Source organism: Cyprinodon tularosa, unplaced genomic scaffold, assembly GCF_016077235.1.
Source record: "Cyprinodon tularosa strain WSP-4 unplaced genomic scaffold, ASM1607723v1 ctg102, whole genome shotgun sequence".
Lineage (NCBI taxonomy): Eukaryota > Metazoa > Chordata > Actinopteri > Cyprinodontiformes > Cyprinodontidae > Cyprinodon > Cyprinodon tularosa.
This window is the reverse complement of record NW_024037805.1, coordinates 11196-34551: the sequence shown is the minus strand read 5'-3', so window position 1 is coordinate 34551 and position 23356 is coordinate 11196. Positions and strand designations below refer to the sequence as shown.

General features: G+C 37.5%; 1 protein-coding gene across 1 annotated transcript; it reads left to right on the top strand.

The window, feature by feature from the left end:
• The first annotated feature begins 873 nt into the window (after window positions 1-873).
• Window positions 874-22878, top strand: kcnj9 (potassium inwardly rectifying channel subfamily J member 9). The gene is made up of 8 exons (XM_038279145.1): window positions 874-1327; window positions 3269-3698; window positions 8105-8318; window positions 11663-11864; window positions 14520-14712; window positions 14824-15021; window positions 17624-17754; window positions 21816-22878. Exons 2-8 carry the CDS (start codon window positions 3401-3403, stop codon window positions 22080-22082), a joined length of 1503 nt encoding a protein of 500 aa, XP_038135073.1. The 5' UTR covers window positions 874-1327; window positions 3269-3400; the 3' UTR covers window positions 22083-22878.
• The last annotated feature ends 478 nt before the right edge of the window (window positions 22879-23356 follow it).

Below are 23356 nucleotides of genomic sequence, written 5' to 3'. Positions count from 1 at the left end.
GTCACTGCATTTTTTATTTTGCAGATTTGCCCCTCTTGTCTGCTGAGTTGAGCGTATTTTGAACAATGCCAGAATAAAAATGCCTCATAGCTATGGAGGACCGGGAGAGTCAACGACACACACAAAAAACAAAAACAAACAAACAAACAACCATTTTAGATTTAACATTGTTAGGATAATCATCATTGATGATGTGTGAGTTTGTTACTCCTTAATATTAGCTGCCTGTTGCGTGTCAGAGCTGATGTTTTCCACAATAGTTTACAATAGTTAATTTTTAGTTAAGGCAGTGGTTATTTAATACATATAAGTTATGAATTGTTATTTAAAGAGTTTGTCCCGAGTGATCTTTTTTCAGGAAAAAGAACCGGAGAGAGGAAGCTCCAAGGTGCAGACACAGAGGCTATACAAACAGAGGGATAGGAGGACAGATAAATGGTGTTTTTCTGCATAAACAGGCAAAGATATTTGTTTAGGATCCGTTTTGGAGCTGTCAGAAATTAGAGCCAATGTGTCGGATCTCTGAAGTGAGACATAATTCCCACCACTAACGCAAATAGTGGGTCATGTTTTTTTTTTCAAGTAATTTAAATTCTGGCCACAAAAATAATTATTTATGTGTTATTTAATTAAAATTGATGCTTTGTTTTTGTAACAGTGCTGTCAGAGTAATAAGAATAATTAAATATCACTTTGATTTATCTCTGATCAAATAATATAAACCTTTTATAGTTAATTTAAACTAAATAAAATAAAAATACGTCATGATTCGGCTACATTTAGGTAATAAATGCATCATAAAGGGAAATCGGATGTTTTTTCCTCTGCAAATGCAGAGCAGCAGCCAGGAGGAGGAGGAAGAGCTTCCTCCTGTGCTGGTGATGAGGAGCGTGTGACTGATCAGGGCTGACAGGAGGGACTGCTGAGAGCATCCTCTGAGCCGCTCCACCTGACCGACTCCTTCAGAGGCGCACCGATCATGAAGCTGCCGCCGGGTTTATCCAGACTCCACCATTTCACCCCATGCTCCACAGACGCACTACGTAAAGATTCAACTTAAAGTGCAAGCGATGTCTTTTTTTTCCTTCTTTATTTTTTCAACTTGATCATTCTCTGGCCTGGCTTTGGGATTTTTATTCAGTGCGTGACCGAGTCGAGGTGCTTCTTGTTTTCCCGGAAAAAAACCGAGCAGGATCGGACTGATTCTTTCCCCGCTGCTATTATAACCAAGGAATCGATGGAAGCAATCCAATCAGTTTTTCCTTTAACTGCTCAAATATGGAGCAGATTTTCCTTAAGATAAAATAATCAGCTGGATCCGGGTCAGGTAGGATGTTTCTGACATCAATCTAAAAGCTTTTGGTTTCATGCTGGCTGACTCACAGGCACTACTGTAACAGAGGCTATTTCTGATCCATCCATCCAGCAGCATAGTGCGTCATCTTGATAGTCACTTTCCTCCTCTCTCTCCTGCTACCAGTTGCCTAAACGAAGACATAACAGCTGGGTCTGCATGAGACAACCTGGACTCCATTTTCCCCTGCAAAGATTTCAGGGAACACTATGCCTCCCTGTGCATATTTAACTCCTCTTTGGGACTTATGTAAGAAATCTCAGCAGGCATAGGGGTAGACATCCACCACATTTAAAATAGAAGCATAAGTGCCCTTACACAACATGCACACAGTGGCATGCAAGGACAGCACACACACAACCTATTTGTTTCCCTTTTTTGTGTGAAAATGGCTTAATTAAAGAGCCTCCAATGTTAATAAGCACAGCTGCGCTCCAGGATCTAGTCATCTCTCAATGCAGGATACAGGCAGTTTTATTCTTAACATGACATAAAATAGCTGTATTAACTATTGTAACTTGACTTTCCTACCTAATTTGTTTTGAAAGGCGTAAAATTATGAAATGGATGTTATTTCTTTGAAAATATTCCATGCCTTAAGCCTTTTCACATGTTTTTCTCAATGCAGACACAAACTGAAATGCTTTTGTTTGGTGTTTTTGTTGTTTTTTTATGTTAGAAGATTTGTAAAAAATTTGTAGATAAGTATGACATAGATGTCACAATCGTCCACCTAAACTAACAGGCCTAGCTATGAATGTGTAATAATAGACAGCCAGGAGAACCCGGGGGGGGGGACTATGATCTACTTAAGTACTGTATCAGAAAGAACCTTATTGTTAAAATGAAGCCGAAATAAAACCAGTTTGATTTGCAACAAGCCATGCATGGAAAAAGCAAACACCTTCAAGATGGTGCTCTTGTCAGAAGGCATCATCCACATGGTGGTGGCAGCATGATGCTGCGGGCGACAAACAGAAACAGGGACGCTTGTCGGAGTTAATGGGAAGATGGAACCGGATAAGCCTGGAAGAAAACATGGTAAAGAGGGCAGAGAAGACCTGAGACAGGGTTGAATGCTGAGCTTTCAGCAGGACAAATCTACTTTAGTACAAAATGGATGGTATAAATCAAAGCAAATTTATGTTTTAGAAGGCTCAAAAATTGATGCTTGCCTTCCTGTGGGTTTCAGCTTGAGATGCTTCGCAGATGTGCAAAGCAGATGGAGATATAGACCCCCAAAAACAGCTGTAACAGCAGGGACATGCAGTAGCCTGCTACTCTAATTACTGACTCTGGAGTTGGAATTAATAAAAATAAACACATAACTTTAAAATTTTTAAAAATCTGAACAAGAAAACCTTTGGCATAAATGTAAGAGTAACTGATGTTATAGTAATTTTAATTATCAAGTAGTATGGTACTGTTTGAATAAAATAAGGGAAGATTGATTTTGTTTTTGTAAGTTTATTTGAAGGCAAGCAACTTTCAATGCACACTGCCCCACAGAGTCAGTCAATGTCCTTGCAGCATAAGGCAGAATGTTGATGAGAAGCAGAGGAGGGTAAAACATGGCAACTTTAGATTTCTCCAATCAGGACCAGGGTAATAAACCCGACACCATTTACATGGTCCTTAAAGAATTAAGCTCCTTCACACAAATATGCAAGGTGATTAACTAAAACATACACATTTATCTACTGAGAAAACATATCATCCTCACAATTTCCCACAATGCTGACATGGATTTTTTTTTTTGTTGTTGCGAAAAACTCTAAAGGTGACAAGTTCTGTTTATGAGGACTTGATAGACGTTGAGGATATTATGGAAAACAGGAAAACCTCCAAATGAGGTGAGAGCCAGGAATCAATCATGATATCATTTAATCATTGTGTTCTCTTCCTTTATTCCAGGCTTCAGTAAAGCTAACAAATGGTCCAATCAATAGAAGCTGGACGCAGTCTGAAATAAGGAGGATATCAATAACAGCCTAATACAAAACACACGCACACCCACACCCCCTTACAGACACCCACATATAGATCATGGCGCTGGAGAACTCCATCTTCCCATCCCGCCCCGACTCCCTTGCCCTTCCCGTGGAAGAGAAGGGCGAAGGGGAGGAAAAGGAGGCGGTAACGAAGGTCATTTCTTCCGCTGGGGTCTTCAACGTTTCGGAGGAGCTGGGGCATGTCGTCACCACGCAGACGACACCTTCCCCTCCGCCCACGGCCAAAGTCAAAAGGTCTTTCCAGTCCAAGCTCGCAGAGCGGGAGGCCACCGCCAATGTGCACAGGAAGAAGACCCCGGGGACTGAGAAAGAGAGGGGGCGATTCGGATGGGGTGAGTGTGGTGACATGCTGCTGCCCTTCATCTTAAAATGTCAAACCTGTTTCTACAAAAAAATACCGGTCTTCAATTATTCCAGCTCATCTTATGACTAGTAATAAGGATGCTTGGTGCAAATACATCATTGTTGACTCTTCTTCCATCTGTCTCGATCTTCTACGACTGACTGCCCCTCTTCTTCCTCTCAGTGTTTGCAGTCGTAGCAAATCTCTATTTTGGGCTATGCAGCATTTCTTCCCCATCAGTGATTTTGACACTTCTGCAAATAATTGAGCCCCAGTCTTTACAGCCTGCCTTTATTAAAGACAGAAAAAAAATCTTAACCCAAGAAAGTGTTAAGTTAATCCAATTCAATTCAGTTTATTTGTATAGCGTCAATTCACAACACATGTCATCTCAAGGCACTTTACAGTTCACCAGATCATCCAGTCAAATTGATTCGAAGTTTTCTATCTAAGGAAAACCAGCTTATTGCATGGACTCTTTGACTCAAATGCCATCCCTCACACTAAGCATTCTTGTAGCAACAGTGGAGAGGAAAAACCCCCGTTTAACAGGGAGAAACCTCCAGCAGAACCAGGCTCAGTGTTAGCGGCCATCTAGCAATGTACCACATGTATACCAAATATATTAAGCAACCTCTAGTTTTGTTAAACTTTGGTTCCAAAGATCCAGGCTTCCTTTAGACTTAGATATATATTTTGTTATTTTGTATACACGAATGTATATAAAAAGAAGTTTTGTTTAAAATAGCTTTAGACAATTTCATTTTTTTTAAGTGCAGCCTTAAAAACAGTAATAAATACATAAAAATATATCTATATATTCTTATATCTTTAGCCTATTTTCATTTTTTACCCATTCCACATCTGGTCCTTGAATCTAACCATAGCAGGATGTTGTGCGTTTTGTGTGCTTGGTTAAAATACAGGAAAATGGGTATCCTGGAAAAAAATTGAAATCTAAATAAGTAATTTTTTCCTTAAGATAAGTCACATTTTTCTTGCATTGAGTAGGCAAGTGAGACACTTTGCAAATGGAACAAGACAATTTACATTTAAAACAAGAAGAAAAAAAACAATTACATTGTTTTATTTCAAGTGCATATTATCTTAGTATCTTATTTTAAGAGTAAAAATACTAATTCCATTGGCAGATCATCTTGTTTACCAGCCCAAATTAAGTGTAAATAAGGGTAAATTTAAGAAATGTTTACTTATTTCTAGATAATTTTTGCAGTGAACTTGCAGAAAAAAACAAGATTAACAGATTACGGGTGAGGACTAGAAAGAAAATAGCAAACATCAGACAGAAGACCCCACCATCTTTATTATGCTAAGTCTATAACTGATAGGTCTTTAGAAATCACTTTGTTTGCATTAAAATCAGTCTTCTGTTGGTCAAATTGTGTTATACTTGGATACAAATTGTGTCTAGAGGCCAGGCATCTGCTAAGGTGCCAAAACATGGTTTCTATGCTAGGTTATCTGTAATGGTTAATTCCTTGAGTTAGACTTTTCTTAAAGCCTGAAATATGTACATAGGTTTATACATGTACAAAGGTACAAGATGATGACCACAGAAAAACCAAGAAACATTTATTTATATCATAGCACCTGTTTGCGGGGAGTTCCATCAGTCAGCAAGAGAAAATCTTTTCTTTAAGATGCAGTGTTAGAAATAATGAATAATGCAATTGGAGTGACTAGATGTAATTATCAAACAGAAGCAGAAGTGAACTGAGCTAAATTACGCTATGGCTCACTGAAGCATGTTTATGTTGTTCTATCCAACATATGTGCTGCTGTAAATTGCTGGAGGAGTAAAGTGGTTCTAATAGAGAATGTCTCTCTAAGCTTGTGGTGGGATGGGGCATTCATTGCTGCAGAACAAAGCAGGGTTCCAGGTCATTCGCATGTGTGCAAAATTGTTGTTACCCCTCATTTAATGAAAGAAAACCCTACAATGGTCACAGAAATAACTTGATAATGACTGCTAGGTGACATGGTGTGTACCACACTCAACATGAAACAGAGGAAGCAAAGGAAAAGGTTGTTTCAAGAGATAAGAAAAAAAAAGAATAGACTAGCATATTAAAGGTAAAGGTGATAGGACCATCTCACAGTGTGATGTTTTCGTTACTACAGTTGCATGTATTATTCAGAAATGGGACTGTAGCCAACCTGTAGGAGTTTGGCTACAGGAGGAAGAGTAATGATACATCGAAGAAACGAGATTATGAATGGTCTTCTAGTAACGTAAATCCTATTGAGCATCTTTGGAAGGAGCTGGAACATGCTTTATGGTAAATTCACCTTTAAAAATGGAGCTTTTTGCTCATTAGGAGTGGGCCAAAGTTCCTGCTGATAAGTACTAGTTTCATGGATAGGGGGCGCCATAATTTCCTAAAGTTTATTTGTACCAAACCAATCTACGATACAAGACCTCCCCTACGGAAGCAGAGAGTGGTACTCGACTTTTTTTCCCCTTTGCCTTCTCGAGACAATGACTTTTTAACTATCTTGTTGTCATGGTTAAAAAATTATTTGTTTTCTTAAGATAACAAGATAAGTATCTCGTCACGAGAAAACAATTATTGATTTCTTGATTTAACAAGATGATTAACCTGTATGTGTAACGAGTGCGGCTGGCCAACAGCCCTGGATTCCCAGTCCATGCATACCTACGGTGCCTGTAGTTGTGCGGTCGTGGTACGGTGTGTGCGCAAATATTTATTTTTTTAGTTTCCCATTTCTTTTCACTCATTGTCAGGTTGTTCAGAAAACATCGGAGCTCAGGCGCCAGATGTATATGGGTCTAATTGCTTATGAACCACAAGTGGAAGAACACAGGATTATTTACAGAATTACAAATAGGCTGCCACGACTTATACTTATAAATCCTCTCCCGCTGTTGTGATATTAAAGGATGTAATGAGTTTTAACACAGACCAATCATTTCACACCAATTTGTTATCTTTAGAAAATGAGAAAATTAACTCGTTTTCTCGAGAAAACCACCGTAAAAAGTATCTGAGGAACCCGACCGCTCTCGGCTTCCGTACTCTCCCTTAAGAGATTTTCTTAACATTATGAAATGTGGGCGTGGCTTATATGCTTACTCACATTTGACCTTAGAACCTGGCCTGTTTTTGCGGGAACTCAAGGAAAACTATATGCCCAGTATAAAATGCGGTCTATCAAATACGATTTGTCTGACCACTAGGTGGGGCTGTTTCACCCCAAAGTTTGTTTTGGTGTATTTCTCAACTTTTTGCTGAAGTACACAATTTTTCTATTCCTTTGTGTTAGATAGATGTTCACAAAGTTGTGAGAGCTGTTGCTTAGGTTCACTTTAAAATAGTGCCAGAACGTTTAGCTCCTTGGAAGGTCGGTAACAACTCCTTGGGGGATGTAGCACATTTAATAAAACCTTTCTCGTGGACGTCTGACAAAAAGAGTTTCACTGCACCCACGTGTGTGAATGGCTCAGTATATCCGTTTGGGTATTCAACCACACGGTAAAATAATATTTAGAAAATATTATTTCTATACATTGTTTATAAATCTAAGTACTATTCTCTGGAATTTATTTCATGTATTATATTTAATGCTTGTATTTCAGTTCATATCTCTTTTTGTATGTAGCAGCTTGTTTTATTGGTCTAAGAAGCTCCAGTAGTCATGTCTTTCTTAGGGCATTTTTGAGAGAAGTGCTTTTTCTCCCTTTTGATCCAAAATATTAGCAATTGTTGCAAATATTAAAAATCATTGCTGGAGTGTTGACCTAGGGGGTTAGAGCAGTGTGTCCCTGATAACGTTGCGAGTACCCGGTTCGATCCCCACTGTCTCCGCTCTGGGTTACAGAGCAAGACCGTTGACCCCCGATTGCTCTCAAGGCGCCACAAAATGGCAGCCCACTGCTCCCCAAGGGGATGGGTTAAATGCAGAGGTAAAAATCTCCAACGTGAGATCCAATAAACTTCAATTATTATTATTAATGTAATTCTTTAAACCCACCTGTAAAGGGCAGTCAAGTGTGTAACAGTAATATTTGATGCAATAAAAGTCTCGCTCAGACTTTGATCACCTTTTAGTGTGTTATTATCATGTGCTATTAGCTCTCTCTTGTAATTTTTCTTCTCTGAGTGTTTGATGATGTTGTCCTGTCACACATCATCTGCTCTCCAATCCTCATCTGTTTTATATCTATTTTCTCTCCTTCCTCCTTTGAGCAGCACGGTCCCCTGCCACCTGTTTTCTTTTATCTTCTTCATTCATCTGTATTATCTTATCTTCTGAGTCCTATTTGTACTTTCGGATTCATTCCGAGTTTAGAGGGTGATCCTTAAGCCTTGTACGCCTTGACTTTTTATATGTATTGTGTGTCTCTTCTATTAGCCAGGGCTCGGCGTAAGAGGCAGCGCTACGTGGAGAAGAATGGCCGTTGCAATGTGCAGCACGGTAACATGCGGGAGACGTACCGCTATCTGACTGACATCTTCACCACGCTGGTGGACCTCAACTGGCGCTGCTCGCTCTTCGTCTTTGTCATGGCCTATGCTGTCACGTGGCTCTTCTTTGGTGCTATCTGGTACCTCATAGCCTACTGTAGGTAAGGTTAATCAGCAGATAGTAGTGATGTTATGAGATGGGCTTCGAAACGCGTGTCAAAAGATTAAACACATTACTTCAAACCAATTAAAACCAAAAACTGGAAAAACTATTATGTTTGAATAGAAATGACTAACACCTTCATTTTGCTCAATTTGCACAAACACTTTCACTGACTGTGAGCTTATTTCAATAAAATGGCAGTAAAACTGTGTACCTAAAATGATTGTTCTCTTCTAGGACATTTTACACACAAAAAAACATTTTATTATACAGACCAATCATTAACAATTTCATAGGAACTTAAATAGGAAAAAAACAAGAAAAACTTGTATTACTAACTGTAGTTATGCACTCCATAAGTAGATGGTGACAAGTAAACATGAAGCCTCATCAAATCCACCATCACTAGCAGATAGTTTCAGATGTCTTTGGGATGAGCTCTAGTTACAAATTTCCTTATTGAATAATAACACTAGCAGCATGTATATTATGAAATTATGTTAAAACATAATTTGAAAATGATGCTTTTCAAATTTGCCTGTATCTGGCCATGTTTGAATAGATGACCAGAGAAAGGTCCAAGAGTAATACGAAGGGAGTAAGTTACCACTAGTAGATAGTTACCACTTGACATCACATCCGGTGTGCAGCAGAAAAACATCACCATTGTAATATTATAAAGAGTCTGGTTGCAGTTTCTCTCTTAAACATTGCATTTAAATAAAACATCAAGCTTTGTGTAGTGTTGCGCTCAAGAGTGTACTATTCAATTCAGTTTATTTATATAGCGCAAATTCACAACACATGTCATCTCAAAGCACTTTACGGTTCACCAGATCATACAGTCAGATTATCATACAAACAAATCTGATAAATCAGTAAGCGTTTCCATTATATACAGAGAATTAGAGAAAGGGAATGTGAGCACAGATTTGCTCTGATCACTTTTTAGTGGTAAAGAAAATGTTTCAGAAATGGAGCTCTAAAAGCTACATCAATTTAAGCAATGGTAATAAGAACAGAAACACATCATATTAAATAAGAAAAAAGATAATATTGTGTTAAATTTACATTCTTTTTAATTTTGAAACAGTCATTAAAGACCTAAATGTATATAAGACCTATACAAGCAAATATTAATTACTTAGAAAAACAGCAGTTTACTTACCTAGCATTATTTCCATTTTTCACTTCCTATGGATCTTGTAGTGGTGATTGTTTGCGAAGCCAAACATCCAATTAAAGTTCCTTTAAGCTACTACTAAGGCAGTGGGGTTAAGTTTCTATACGCAGGGAAAATGAAGGGTTAATGTCAAAGCTTGATGATGGTTCTGGATGATTTATTTTTTATTTTCACCAACAGTTATAGAGTTCAATCATTTCTTTTATCCTCAACCCCAAAATGCCTGCTGGTTCTTTCCCAGACCCCTACATTTATAAAATGTGGACTTATCCACATCACTTCCTGTCATACCTCAGAACAAAAAATAAAATAAGAAAAATAATAAAACAAAGATGAATAGATTCAACAATTATTAGTCTGAAAATAAACTCTCTAAATAATAAAAAAAATCTAAAATTAGGAATGAATACAATCCAAATGGATAAAGAAATAAAGAGTAAATAGCTCCCAACAGATCCGTACAATTAGTAGCTTTGTTTGCTTCATGACTTTATAAGAATGGATCATCTAGCATGTCTCTGCAGTTTGATTCAGCACTTGAAAAAGCCAAAGCTAATGATAACAACGAATACATAATGAATATAAGCCTTGGTAATTCCATCCATGTAATGCAATGTCTGTTTAGTTTTCAGTTGTCCAGAACCACCAGAAACAAGGTGTCATGGTTTGGTAAAGGTTTTGGTTGAGGACCCAATTGCAGAGATGAGGAGGCAGAGATGAGTTCTTGCAGATTTAATTTAGGTTCAAAGGAGGCAAAATAAAGAAACCAAACACCGGGAGACGCCAGTGAGAAACAACATATGGGGAGCAAAGGATAATATATTGGAGACAGAACCAAGAGTGGAGTAATCAGTTAATTGAGGGCAGGTGTGGACAGAATCAGCTAGAAAGGAGCCAAGAGGCAAAGGAAACAGGCACAAGGGGGTGACAGAGTGTTAGACAAAACACAACACTGCCAGAAAACCACTACTAAGACACAAAAATACAGCGAAACTGAAAAGAAACCTAAAAAACGGTAGAACCCTGACACAATGAGCATTAAGGACATTAGACCTGTAAATTATATCTTATGTTAATTAGTACATTTTTAACTTACCTTCATATCACGCATCCCAACATTCCCCTCCCAATGAAATTCTCAATTGTTTCCATTACTTTCCATAACTTACCACACATTAGATGTAATACAGTAAGTGCATGTAAATAGACAGAAGCTGAACTAATAAGCTAATTCAGATAAAAGGTGTTACTGTGTGTGAGGTATTTAGATGATTAGTGGAATCTTCATTAATTCCCTGTTTTCCTTACCTCAGTTACCCACAGATAAAACAAAAGATAATTCAAGTGCCTCTTAGGCTGAGCATCATATTTTGCTGACTGGTAAAACAGTGGCATCAATCCTTTGGGGAAGCTTTTATCCAAGCGGTTAACGTTAATGTATTCCGAACCGTCAAAGATATTAGTTTAATCATCAGAAGATGGTGAGGCATTTAAACATCTGCGCTTTGAGGTCCGGCTGAAAACGGATGACCATGCAAATATAAATGTTGCTGTGTATTTCATCATGACAGGGTTACTCTTCCCTCTCGTGTGTCTTCTGGAACCAATTAGCTAACATGGTCTTTTAGGAAAATGATAACCTTTATTATATCCGCCCCAGACCACCCTTAAGTGTTGCTAGAGCGTTTTCTGTGATGCTTCACTTCTTTGGTCATCGACACAGTTCGATAAAAGTCAAAGATTATATAAAGCCCCTTACACCACTCCGGTTAATTAGCTCTGCCTGTCCTGCTGGAGCAATAGTAATGATCAACATTAACCCATGTAGTGTGTTTTGAAAGGAAGCTATGCAGACTCTTGGGGGGGGGTGAATAATGTCTGTGATATACTGGGAGGATGTGATGTAAAGGGTATTAGATTTTTGCAGAGTGGGAGGAAAAAATGACAGCGTACACGTCAGGTTAATCACCCAGCATAAATCTGAGTAGGATTTATTTTGTTGAGTATAAAGGAGAGCTGAGTGGCCATGTTTATACTCCTGCACATACACTAAAAATAATGAGAGAAAAAAAATAAAAACCTCTCTGTTTCTTTTGACACCTACTTTTGTCGCTGCACTCTGCCATTTCTCACACATCCCCCTCCTTTGGCTCTCAAAGGGGGGATCTGGACCATCTGGAGGATGAGGCGTGGACGCCGTGCGTGAACAATGTCAATGGTTTCATATCAGCCTTCCTCTTCTCCATCGAGACAGAGACCACGATTGGCTACGGATACCGTGTCATCACCGATCAGTGTCCAGTGGGAACCATGCTGCTGCTGCTGCAAGCCATACTGGGATCAATGGTCAATGCTTTTATGGTGAGCAAGAAGACTGGAACAAAACTGTAAGGCATATTATGTACTGTAATGCTATACAATCATAGGATTGCACATTTAAGTATTACACGGCTATTGGAAACCAAATAATACGACTGTGTTAATTGTATGTTTATAAAGCAGCAGTATTTGATAAACGTCAATCTAATGACTTAAAAAAAAGTTGCTTCAACTTCCTCAAGGTGACAAGAATAGTAAAACTGAAATAATTAATTTGGGGACTGTTATTAGTGAATTACACTTCCTAAGTGGAACAACTCAGCCATGTTCAATAAATGAGAATCATATTTCCTCTGTTGCTAAGCAACAGAAGTAATTGTCGTAAGTATTGTTGTACCTTTGAGTAAAACTGTACAAATAATGTTTAATATCTTTTGCATTATGAAGCAGAGCATAATAAAAGTCACCTGTTTCTCAATAGACTTTTAATGCAAGTAAGAACTGCAACAGACAAGAAAATATAAAATGGACCTTAATTGGTGCCTCTGTGAAAAAAAAAAATCACATGGCAGTAAGTCAGTTTAATTAGACATATCGAAGCAGGGAAGAAAACTACTCTGGAAGTGAGCTTCAGTTGCTCTATTTACATGCACAGAATTCAAAGGTTTAACTTAACCTACAAAAATGAGCTCTAACATATGTCTATTGAATCCTTTCCTATTGTTGATAACACTTGTTGAGAACTACAATACACTAATATTTTTATTTATAGATAGTTAGAGAGATGTCTTTTAGTGCATTATATATATAGGACCCAAAAACATTAATGTATAAAAAAAATAACGAATAACAGCCGATTCTGATTCCAAAATCATGCTTCCCTAGAAGTACAATTCCAATTCCCTCCTTCCAGAAAAATATGGATACGCTAAATTTTAAATGTATAATAGCATATATTTTTTTCTTGTAAACTTTCTGGTAAACTTGGAAATATATTTTATTGTGTGTTGCATATCCCAGTAAATCACCTTTAAATCTGCATCTCTCCCTACTTCTCTCTGTGCTCTCTTTAAAAAGATTTATGAACCTCTTTACTGATATAATGACGCAAGAAACAAAATTTCAAGATGTGCAGAAGTTCTGCAGTCTGATTCTGTCTGTTCAATAAGAAAATGTGTTATTTGTAACCTGTAACTAGGAGTCATGGTCCTCTGAGAAGCCAAGCTTTTTTTAAACTAGTAAAGAAGAACAAACTACGTTTTCTCAAGCTTCTTGCAACTTAATACTAACTTGCATAAACTTACAATTTGTTGCTATTTTTAGCTGTAACAGCTCTGTATGTCAAACAAACATATTGGTATGATTTTTTAACCAATCGGTCTCCTAACTTTTACTTAAACACCAAAGTAGCTGCTGGTTAATATTCACTGAGCGCTGCTGTGTGCTCCTCCAACCATGTAGCGACTCTCTACGCAGTGAAATGCGAACGCAAATCCGATGTCTCAAAGCAACAGATCCGATTATGTTAGACCAATAGGCGGGACATGGGACTAGCGTGAGAGATGAAGAAAAACACGGACTCAAAACGCTCTGAATACAGTTAGCTGCACCCAACCTCTGTTTACTTTAAAGTAAATGAGTGAAAAAGGCGGAAAAAAAAGCGGTAATTATTTGTGGGGACTGTCCCCACCAGTCCTTAAGAAAGTTACGCCTGTGGCAGAATTTCCGTGATCCAATGTTGACAGACAGCAGACATGGATTTGATGGCCTATAATATAATTTAAGCCATTGTATGTTATATTGGATTATTTCAAATCTTCTTGAAATTAAAAATATCTTTAATATAAGACATTGTGTGAACATTTAACTGAACATGTAAAGGCTGAAGGACCAGGATTTTATTTGAAAGGAATTTAAATTCATATAAGTTGAGGGATAACTGAGAGGAACAGGATGATGCAACAAGAACATTAAAACAAACATGATATCAAAATGGTCCCACATGGCTGAAACCTTTCCTCCGCCTTTAAGCTGCTCCAGAGTTCTAGATGAATTTGATGATCAAACTCAAAAGATCACAGATTCTTTTTTGGCATCCCGTTGAGAGATACGCTCATAAACCCAGTTTAGCGCATCAGAGTCAGTTCGAAAGAGTCAGGTGATTTTCTTCCAGCGATACGCACACTGACACTGACTGGTTTTGCTGTTTAGATTTGTTGCTTTCTTAAGGCAAAATCCTTAACATTTTTATACTAGAAGCACTGATATGATTTGAATAAGTTCACACACCAGCATCAGGGCTAAATCATGTTTATGCATGTCTTAAAAATGGGAAAAAAGCCATATTCAGCACTGATGGACACGTGGGATGTTTCGCTGTGCATATTCAAAATGTTTCAGTCTGAGGTTAATTCAAGTGTCACTATTGCTTTAAACACTGAAAGCTGGAAATAGCCCTATTGAGAAAAGCTCAGCGCAGTCTGTATTCAGCAGCTACAATATAAATGCTGCAGCTGCACATCCAGCATCAGCATCATTGGACTGTTTAGCTGACGAGTTAATTATAAATGCTGAACAACAAGGGTTCCTTTTAATTTTTTATCTGTCCTCTGCATTTCCAGCTGAAGCAAATATTCTCTGCTTCTATTTCCTGTGAAAGGTTCTGATCCTGTTTCTTCCTCTCTCCCTTCTGTCTAGGTCGGCTGTATGTTTGTGAAGATCTCACAGCCTAACAAACGAGCTGAGACACTGGTGTTCTCCAAGCACGCTGTTATCTCCCTTAGAGATGACAAGCTCTGTCTGATGTTCAGGGTGGGCGACCTTCGGAGTTCTCACATTGTGGGAGCAAATATGAGGGCAAAATTAATCAGGTCCAAGCAGACTCAAGAGGGTGAGAAGACATGGGTGAAGGAAGATGACGATTAAACAAATGATGAATAAATAAGTTTTCATTTTGTTGCTTTTTTTTGGATTTAAGAAGTTGTTTTCTTATCTCCTCCAGGAGAGTTTATCCCTCTTGACCAGACAGACATCAGTGTGGGTTTTGAGACGGGTGATGACCGACTTTTCCTTGTTTCTCCACTGGTGATCTCTCATGAAATTGACTCCCGGTCCCCCTTCTGGGACATGTCGCAGGCTCAGCTGGAGAAGGAGGATTTTGAGATTGTGGTCATTCTGGAAGGAATGGTCGAAGCCACTGGTGAGACCTGTGCATTACTTCTATCTGTGATCCTGAATGTTTAGTGGAAATAATCTTTTAATTGAATTGTTATGCAAAGATTCATAACTTTCACTGAATAGCCCTAGAGCAGCAACTTCGTATTCATCTGAACCTGTAGCAAAAACTAGAGGTGATCTTTAGCTTCATCAGCCAACCATACATTTTTTAAGACATGTCAAAGCATGAGTTCTGCAAATCAGCGAGCCAGTACTGTATAGTACTGCATATGTTACCAATGTTACAGAAATACAAAACAAATATGAGCAATGAAATATAAATAATATTACATAATCTCATGCTATGCTGTGCAGATGTTCTGTCTGCACTGATGAAGCTGAAACATGCTGAATACTAGGATTAGCTGACACGGCCGGGGAGTTTCACTAATTTACAGATTAATTGAACTCATTAATCATCTGATCACTTGGAGACACTTTTATATTTTTGCATTGAGCTTCTTTATTCTAAAATGTTCACATGATCCTATGGTAGCATAACAATTACATTATATTGCATATATATAAATATATAGATACATAGTTTTAGTGCAAATAAATTCTTTGTTACAACTACAATTTTTATATATCCTTGAAATGAAAACTAATTTTACTATAACAATTTTTAATAAAACCTATAACAAATAGTCATTAAGGAAACCTTCTGATGCATGCAACTATCTAATATCACATGTGAAACCAGCACTCTGACTCATTCATTGGGAATATGGAAGGCATTAGGATGTCTGTTTTGTGAATTATATTATTATATTTCTCTCCCTTACAGACTAAGTCTGTTTAAGTTGTTTGTTTCAACTTTAAACATTTTAAATAAGCTGTTTCTCGTTTGTTTATTTCTAAAATATTTTATGTTAAAATCATTCAAAGGGAATTATACATTTGGCAGTTATTCTGTCAGTTCGACAAGAGTTTGGTTTATGGAAGCTATTCAGGATCTGTGTCAGTGAAGTAAATATGGCCTGAGTCTCCTCTCCAAATATTGATTCCTTTAGTCACAGGCTTGTGTTGCAAAGATTTAGTTGTGACTCTGGAAAGATTTCTCTCACAGAGATCCTCAATCACCTCTTTAATAATCTGATTTATAGCTATTACCTGAATTAAATGGCTGAATTACCTCCTCAGTATGCAGTCAAATTCTCCAGAGTCCTGTAATAACCTGATTATTTGAACTCTGTTGAAGCAGAGACACATCTCAAAGGTACAGGACACCGGGCCTCAAGGAGAGGCTTTAAATACCTCTGCATTAGACCAACTGCTGCTATTCAATGACTACTTCCTAAACACCAGGGATATTGGTTTTAAGGTCTGCAGGTGTGTTTGAACATGGCCAGGGTGGAAAGACATCAGCAATGATCTAAAAGAGGCTGCTAATGTTGCCCATGATGGAGAAGGTTATACTACCGTTTGTCTAACAATTTAAAGTCCATAATCCTACAGTAAAAAGGATTATTTGCATTCACCAATCTTCTCTGGAGTTCTTATTCCTGCAAATTCCCTCCACATTCAGAGCACACAATGCTCTTGGTGTGCTACATATACCAACTAGAGCTCCACCTGGGAGTCAAAAAGCATCAGTTTCATACTTGATTTCAAGGTTAATACATCCAAACCTTAAAATAGCCTGACAATGCCTAGGTTTGCTAAGTTGCCTTTGAAGGAAACACAGGGATACTGGAACTAAAATCTTTGGTTAGATCAGAACACAGTGTACAGGTCTGGAGACAATCAGACAAAGTTAGCACAATAACTTTAAACCAATGATAAAGCACCCCAGTGGAAGTGTATTTTGCTTCTTTTCTTTTCTTTTTTACTGCCACAGTTATTTAGCCAGCCTGTGGAGATAATTGCAAGATTATCTGTCTAATTACAAAAAAACCTTTACAAACAGGTTCAGGTGAGCAAACATTGGAAAAAACTATCTAGATATAAGTAAAAATTCCTTAAATAAAGTGTATTCAACCTTAATTTTAGTAGGTAAATTAGATAGTTTGCCAATGGAATGAGTATTTTGACTCTTGAAATAAGGTAATTAGATAACATAACCTTGAAATAAGACAATGCAATTGTGTTTTCTTATTTTAAATGCAAATTGTCTTGTGCCAGTGGCAAAATGATTCTTTTACCTCCTAAATCCAAGAACAAGTGCACTTATTTTAAGAGAAAATTACTTATCTAGATTGTTGTTTTTTTATTATGACAAAAGGTTGCCTGCATTTTCCTGGAAAAGATAAGAGAAGCTTATAAATCCCTCAGAAAACAGTCTGCTGATAAACATTATTGCTGAACATTGTTAAACAAGCTACTATGGTTTGTACTTCATTTTCACTTTCATAGCTTTTCAAATGTGACATATTCCTTTGGTTTGTGGCATGTTTAGGTAAACTTAAGCAAGAATGCAAGTACAGGGGATCCCTTTTATCGTGTCCTAATACTTAAAATCCTTAAATACAAAGAGAGTGTTTTTTCTTTCCAAGCCTCAAATACATCAATGCTTTTGCAAAATCACCAAATGAGAATGGGGAAACCTATTTCTACTTTCCTCATGAGTTTGTTTATGTGTGCAGGTATGACATGCCAGGCGCGGAGCTCCTACCTGGGGGAGGAGGTGTTGTGGGGTCACAGGTTCAGCCCCATGATGCTGCTGGCAGAAGGCTTCTTTGACATTGACTACGGAGCCTTTCATCACACATTTGAGGTACTTATTCCCAAATCAATGTTTTATCACTAACTATTCTTTCACGATTATTTGACTGTATGAATGTTCTTGTTGGTACTTAAATAAAAAGAATAAAAATACATGTTTATTTGCATTTGGACCTATTCAATAAAAAGCAGATTTAAATAAAGTTGATTGAGGCAAATATTAAGCGTTTATATTGCACTATTCTTACAGGCCTTAGGAGTTTTCAAACTATAAAACATATTTAAACTCTTTCAGCTTTGTTCTTTCCCCTACCTACGTCAAATACTTAATATTCACACTCTCATGGGGTTACTGACAGGCGTGCTGGGAAATGTAGGAAGTTCAACCTTCTTTTTTTTCTTTTGCAGCTCAAAGTCTTTTAAAAGAGGCGACTTATGGTTTAAAAAACACCATAATTACAACCAGAACAGCATTAACTATTCTGGGCATGTTTGAAAATGTTGTTGATGGGTTTCCATGCTGCGCATTCTCCTAGAAAATACTATTCCTGGATACTGAACATAAAAGCTATCAATAAATTATTGAGCTCTGTTGAGACACCTATACCTCCACCTACCAATCTAATTAGTGATATTTGTTAATGGTTTCTGAGGAAACACACAGTGTCTTCTGATGTAAAAACCTTTTCGACAGGAATTAAACTATTGTGGGTAAGGGAGGAAGCTTCTGATTGCTGTATTAAAACCAGCTTCTGGCCTTCCAGACCTCATTTTGTAACAAAAAAAAACAAAACATGGATGGTTCTTGTATAATTGGGACTACAGCCTTCCGAAAACAATTACAAAAAATAATCTAAAGTTACACAAATGTAGCAAACGGCTAAAAATCTCCATTATAAAACACAAAACATATTAAGGTAAATACATTTGCATGTGTCGCACAGAGTACTTCTGCACACTTCGGCTTTGGTTTAAGAGTCATTAACTGATTTGCTGTATTCCTACTGAGCCTTGGTTTTCACCTTTTCCTTACATGATTCCCCTTTTGTACCCAGCAATGTCAGGGTTTAGTTGTGGTTTGAGGACCCAAATGCAGAGGCAGAGTGAGGAGATTTCTTTCAGTTTAATGGGGCAAAAAAGTAAACAAAGGCAGGAATGCAAAAATCCAACTAATAATGAAAAGCAAACCAGAACTATGGAGACATCTGGGGAAACCAAACACTAGGAGTAGTGATGGGCTATCTGAAGCCAGGCTTCGAGGCTTGTACCGAGTAATAAGGGGGCGTGTCAATGAAGCCCCGCTTCGAGGCCTGTGTTGTCTTGTTGAAAACCACGTGACTGGCAACAAACGAGGCCTCGCATTGCATTGGTCACGTGACTGCTTCATTTTGCGTGTCGGTTTTCAAAATAAAAGCGCGATGAATCCTGTTGCTTTGTGGGTTGTAGTAGGTGGTTTGGTCTCAGCAGAACAGTTTTCATCAGCAGTGGTTGTAATGGAGCCGTCAAAAAAGAGAAAAACCTCTCATATGTGGGAGTATTATGAGATGACAGATCACAATCACAACCTGAAACAGTGAAAAAAGTCATATTCCTAAATAAAAACAATTAAACCTAAAATCCAGAAATTTCTATATTTTCTTTTGTTTAATCAGGAGATGCATCAGAATCACACATCAAAACCAGACTAAAAGCCATTAGAAGAGGCAAACTCTATGTGTAACTTGATATTAAGAATCAGAACTAGAACTCCTAGGAAGAGATGATTTTAAACAAATTCTGTCTTTAAGGAAGCAAGTTTCAAGCTCAAAGTATACAGAGTCTGCAGCAACAGTCACTCAGTTCTCAATACATTAAAGTAACACATATCTTCATTGTCTAATAAGTCCATGTCATAAAAGAAAACCTAACACCACCACTGATGGTCAAGGATTAGATTGGCTACAAATCATTTTAATCATTAAAACATGACAATTGAATAGGATTCTCCTCTTACTAAACATGAGTTTGATGAAAACTTTGTGACAATATTGCATTTCCTAATATTTGGAAGTATGATCCAACTGAGTAACAAGGCTGTTACAGTTTCACCAGCAGATGTCACTAGTGAGTGATGAATGAAGCATCGAGTAATGAACTTTTTTCAACACTTTGCGTTGGAAAGCTTCATTGCTTCATGAGGCTTCACTTGCCCATCACTAACTAGGAGCCAAGGAGAGACGAGGAACGTGAACAACAGCATGGGAGGACGGCAAAGACGAGGAACCAACAAAGAGTGAGAGCAGAGGGAGAACAGATATAGCTGACAGAGACAAAGGGAGGGCTAACGAGCTGACAAGGAGCAGGTGTGAGAGGAGACAACGAGGGAGCCAAGGAGAAAGAAACACACACACACACATAAGAGGACAACAGAAGAACATGAGAACTAACATAAATCTAGAAATAACAAAAAAGGAATTAAACCAATAAAACTAGGAAACATGGAGCAAAGTAAAGAACAATAGAAACAAGACCATGACAAGCAATGGTTCCGTTCTGCTCTGTGCTTTTAGTTCTTAGTGTTTTCGTTCATTAATTGGTTAAAAGGTTCTTTCCAGCTTACAACAAAAACACGCTACAGGTTTCTGCATGGTTTTAGACTTGGCTTGGGTCCATTACAGTTCCATATATCTTAATATTAAAAATGTCTTTTTTCAAATTTTTCATGTTTTTCTCTTTTTTGCTTTTTTCATGTGAAGATCTAAAGAGTCTTTCAAAGAAAAAAGAAAACTAATTTAAATAATAAATTATAAATTCTTTTCAAATATTACTATTCAATGCACTTCATCATAATGAAGCATAAAGGTACAGTTCATGAAAATTGAAGTGTCCTAACTTCATTGCAGTAAAGAATAATGTCTCACCCAACTACATGTTGGCTAAAGAGAATTGCAACGTTCTGCCATCTTTAGACAATTTCAGCTAATTAATTAAACTCTATTGTGAATTTTACATAAAACATAGATGCTAGATGATCTGGTTTACTAAGAAAAAGTGAGGTAGTTTGGAAAAACACCAACACTTCGGAAAAGTGGTTAGGGCGTAAAGCTTGGAATCCTGAGGTTCTGAGTTCGAGGCCCACTCCCACAAACTGCCACTCTGGGTCCCTGAGCAAGACCCTTAACCCCACACTGTTCCCCGGGTGCCCTATGATGGCAGCCCACCGCTCCCCAAGGGGATGGGTTAAATCCAGAGGCAAATTTCTCCAATTGGAGATCAAGTTTAATTATTGTTATTATTATGGCTGGAACTTATGAAGACATTGTGTTTTGCAGAACATCTTTAACATGGGTAATTTCTAAATGCTGTGATGGGTTTTTAATTAAAAACTGTTTTCATCCTGGTTTTTGCATAATACTGATAAAAAAAGTGCAGCTTGCAGCATCTGTGCTATACCTACACTGTCTATTAGATATATTAGGGATAAAAGAAATAGATCTGAAAAACAATCTGGATAAATCCCTAAGTTTGGAATTTTGAAAAACTTAAAGATATGAAGGGCTTCTCATAAAATCTACATCAAATTGCTGTCATAAGTTTACACTTTTTAAATGGACTTTGATCTATCAATACTTCAATTAAGCTTTTTTAATGTATGTAAGTTTGGTTTCTTTGTAAGTGTGTGGCCAGGTTTTTGTTACCTTGTGGGGGCGATTTCCCAGTAATATGTTACATTTTGGGGGTTTGTATGTACTTGCGGGGATCAAAGACTGTTTCCCATAAGGAAAGGTTCTGTTCTGGGTCTGGGTTAGGCCATAGAAGTGGGTGGGAAATTAATGGAAGTCAATAGAAAGTCCCCACAAGTATAGTGTAAAGAAGGAGCTGTCTGAGTCCTTACCTGAACTTGGAGAACTTAATGAAATATTTCAATTGATTGGTTTTATTCACTGATTCTCCAAAAAGGTTCAATTGTTTATTCAGTTCAATTGGCATATAACCATTTAAGAATCGATGTGTTCATAATTTGGCTAAGGCAATTTCTTTGTGACATTTTCTAAAAAGTCCCTAAAAGGTCAAACCAATGGTCTTTTTGTTGAGTTTTTTTTTAACAACTCACCTTCCTCCACGCCCACCCAGGTGGACACGCCCTCCTGCTCGGCACGAGAGCTCGCTTTGGCCGCGGCCAGACTGGACGCTCACCTCTACTGGTCCATCTCCAGCAGGCTGGATGAAGAGCCCACGCTTACAGAGCAAGCCGCCAAGCAGCCGGACAGCAGCTCGGCCAACAGCAGGACAGGAGAGCCGATCTTCACCATCGGGGAGATGACGGACATCCAGGAGCAATCCGCTCTGGGGGAGCTGAACGGCAGCATCACCACCGATCAATCTGAAACAGAGGCCTAGAACAGAGAATGTTTACAAAGAACCTTTAGTATATCACCACCACTTCATAGCTGTTTTAAAGACTCTTTTCGAGGCAGATGAGGAGTTTCAATCGACCCACAGGTCCCGCAGTAAATGCCATAACCTTGTGTTACCTTATACAAATGTTTATTTTTTAATATTTGTCTTTAATTTGTTATGAGTGTGCTCTATGTGCATATCTGATGATTTGTTGTATTCGCTCTAATCACCCTTGCCTATATCTACTTTCAAATGACAATACTATGCTTCAGGTGGGATAACAGTCCGTCCTTTGGACAGAGAAAATGTTGCACAGGCATTAATTTGTCTTTTCTGGATGACGTTCGGTGATTTTAAATAAAAGTATAATAATTGTTTCCATTTAAAATAGGTACAGTGCATAGATGCTTTACGGTCAACTGCACAGTTTTAGATAATATAGAAATACAAACTTTTTTAGATTCAAAGATTAAGTTAGAGTTGAGAAATTACATGGTTAAATAAACATTTCTCTTTTTTATTTGGCTAGAAACTTTTATTTAGAGCTAGTAAGTTGTTTAGTAACGGTTTTGTTGAACAAAAACATATAGAAGAACATCAGTGGTGTAGATCCTGCCGTGATATAAGCACAAAGGGCAGAGTTATTTAAAAACACTTATATACATTTAATAAAATTACTATATTTCAAAACATTTGGTGAACAGACTGTCTGAAACCTTTTTAAAAAGGGTCAACGTCCAGACATCTGTTATATAAACAGGCATTTTCAAAAGGTTATTGCTTTGGTAACAAAACAAAGTAGCTTTTAAATTTTAGGGTGGCAATAAAATAAAACATTAAAAGTAAAAATATAGACCCAAAAGTTTCAGGAACTTTCATTATAAACACCAGAAAGAATAACAAGACCCAATCTTAGCATCTTGTCATCACAAACAATAAATCTGGATATTAAAGAGGTCATTTGTAAATTACAGGAAAGTCATCTATGAATTACCTGGATATCCCAGACAAGTTATAAAAGCCAAAATCTTTAAGTATCATAATTTTTATGTGAATGTTTAGAAAATAAACTATTAATTCAAGGAAAGTATTCTGCGATGGTAAGACTGGGAAAAGTAGCCTGCAAATTTCAGGAAAGTAGTGTCTTATTTCCATTAAAGCAAACTGTAAACCCCTATGTCCCGGAAAGTAACATCAGTTTCATTAAATTGATTTAAAAGTTACCTTTTTTTCCCCTTTAAGAAACCTGTACAATAAGATTTCTGTAAAGTATC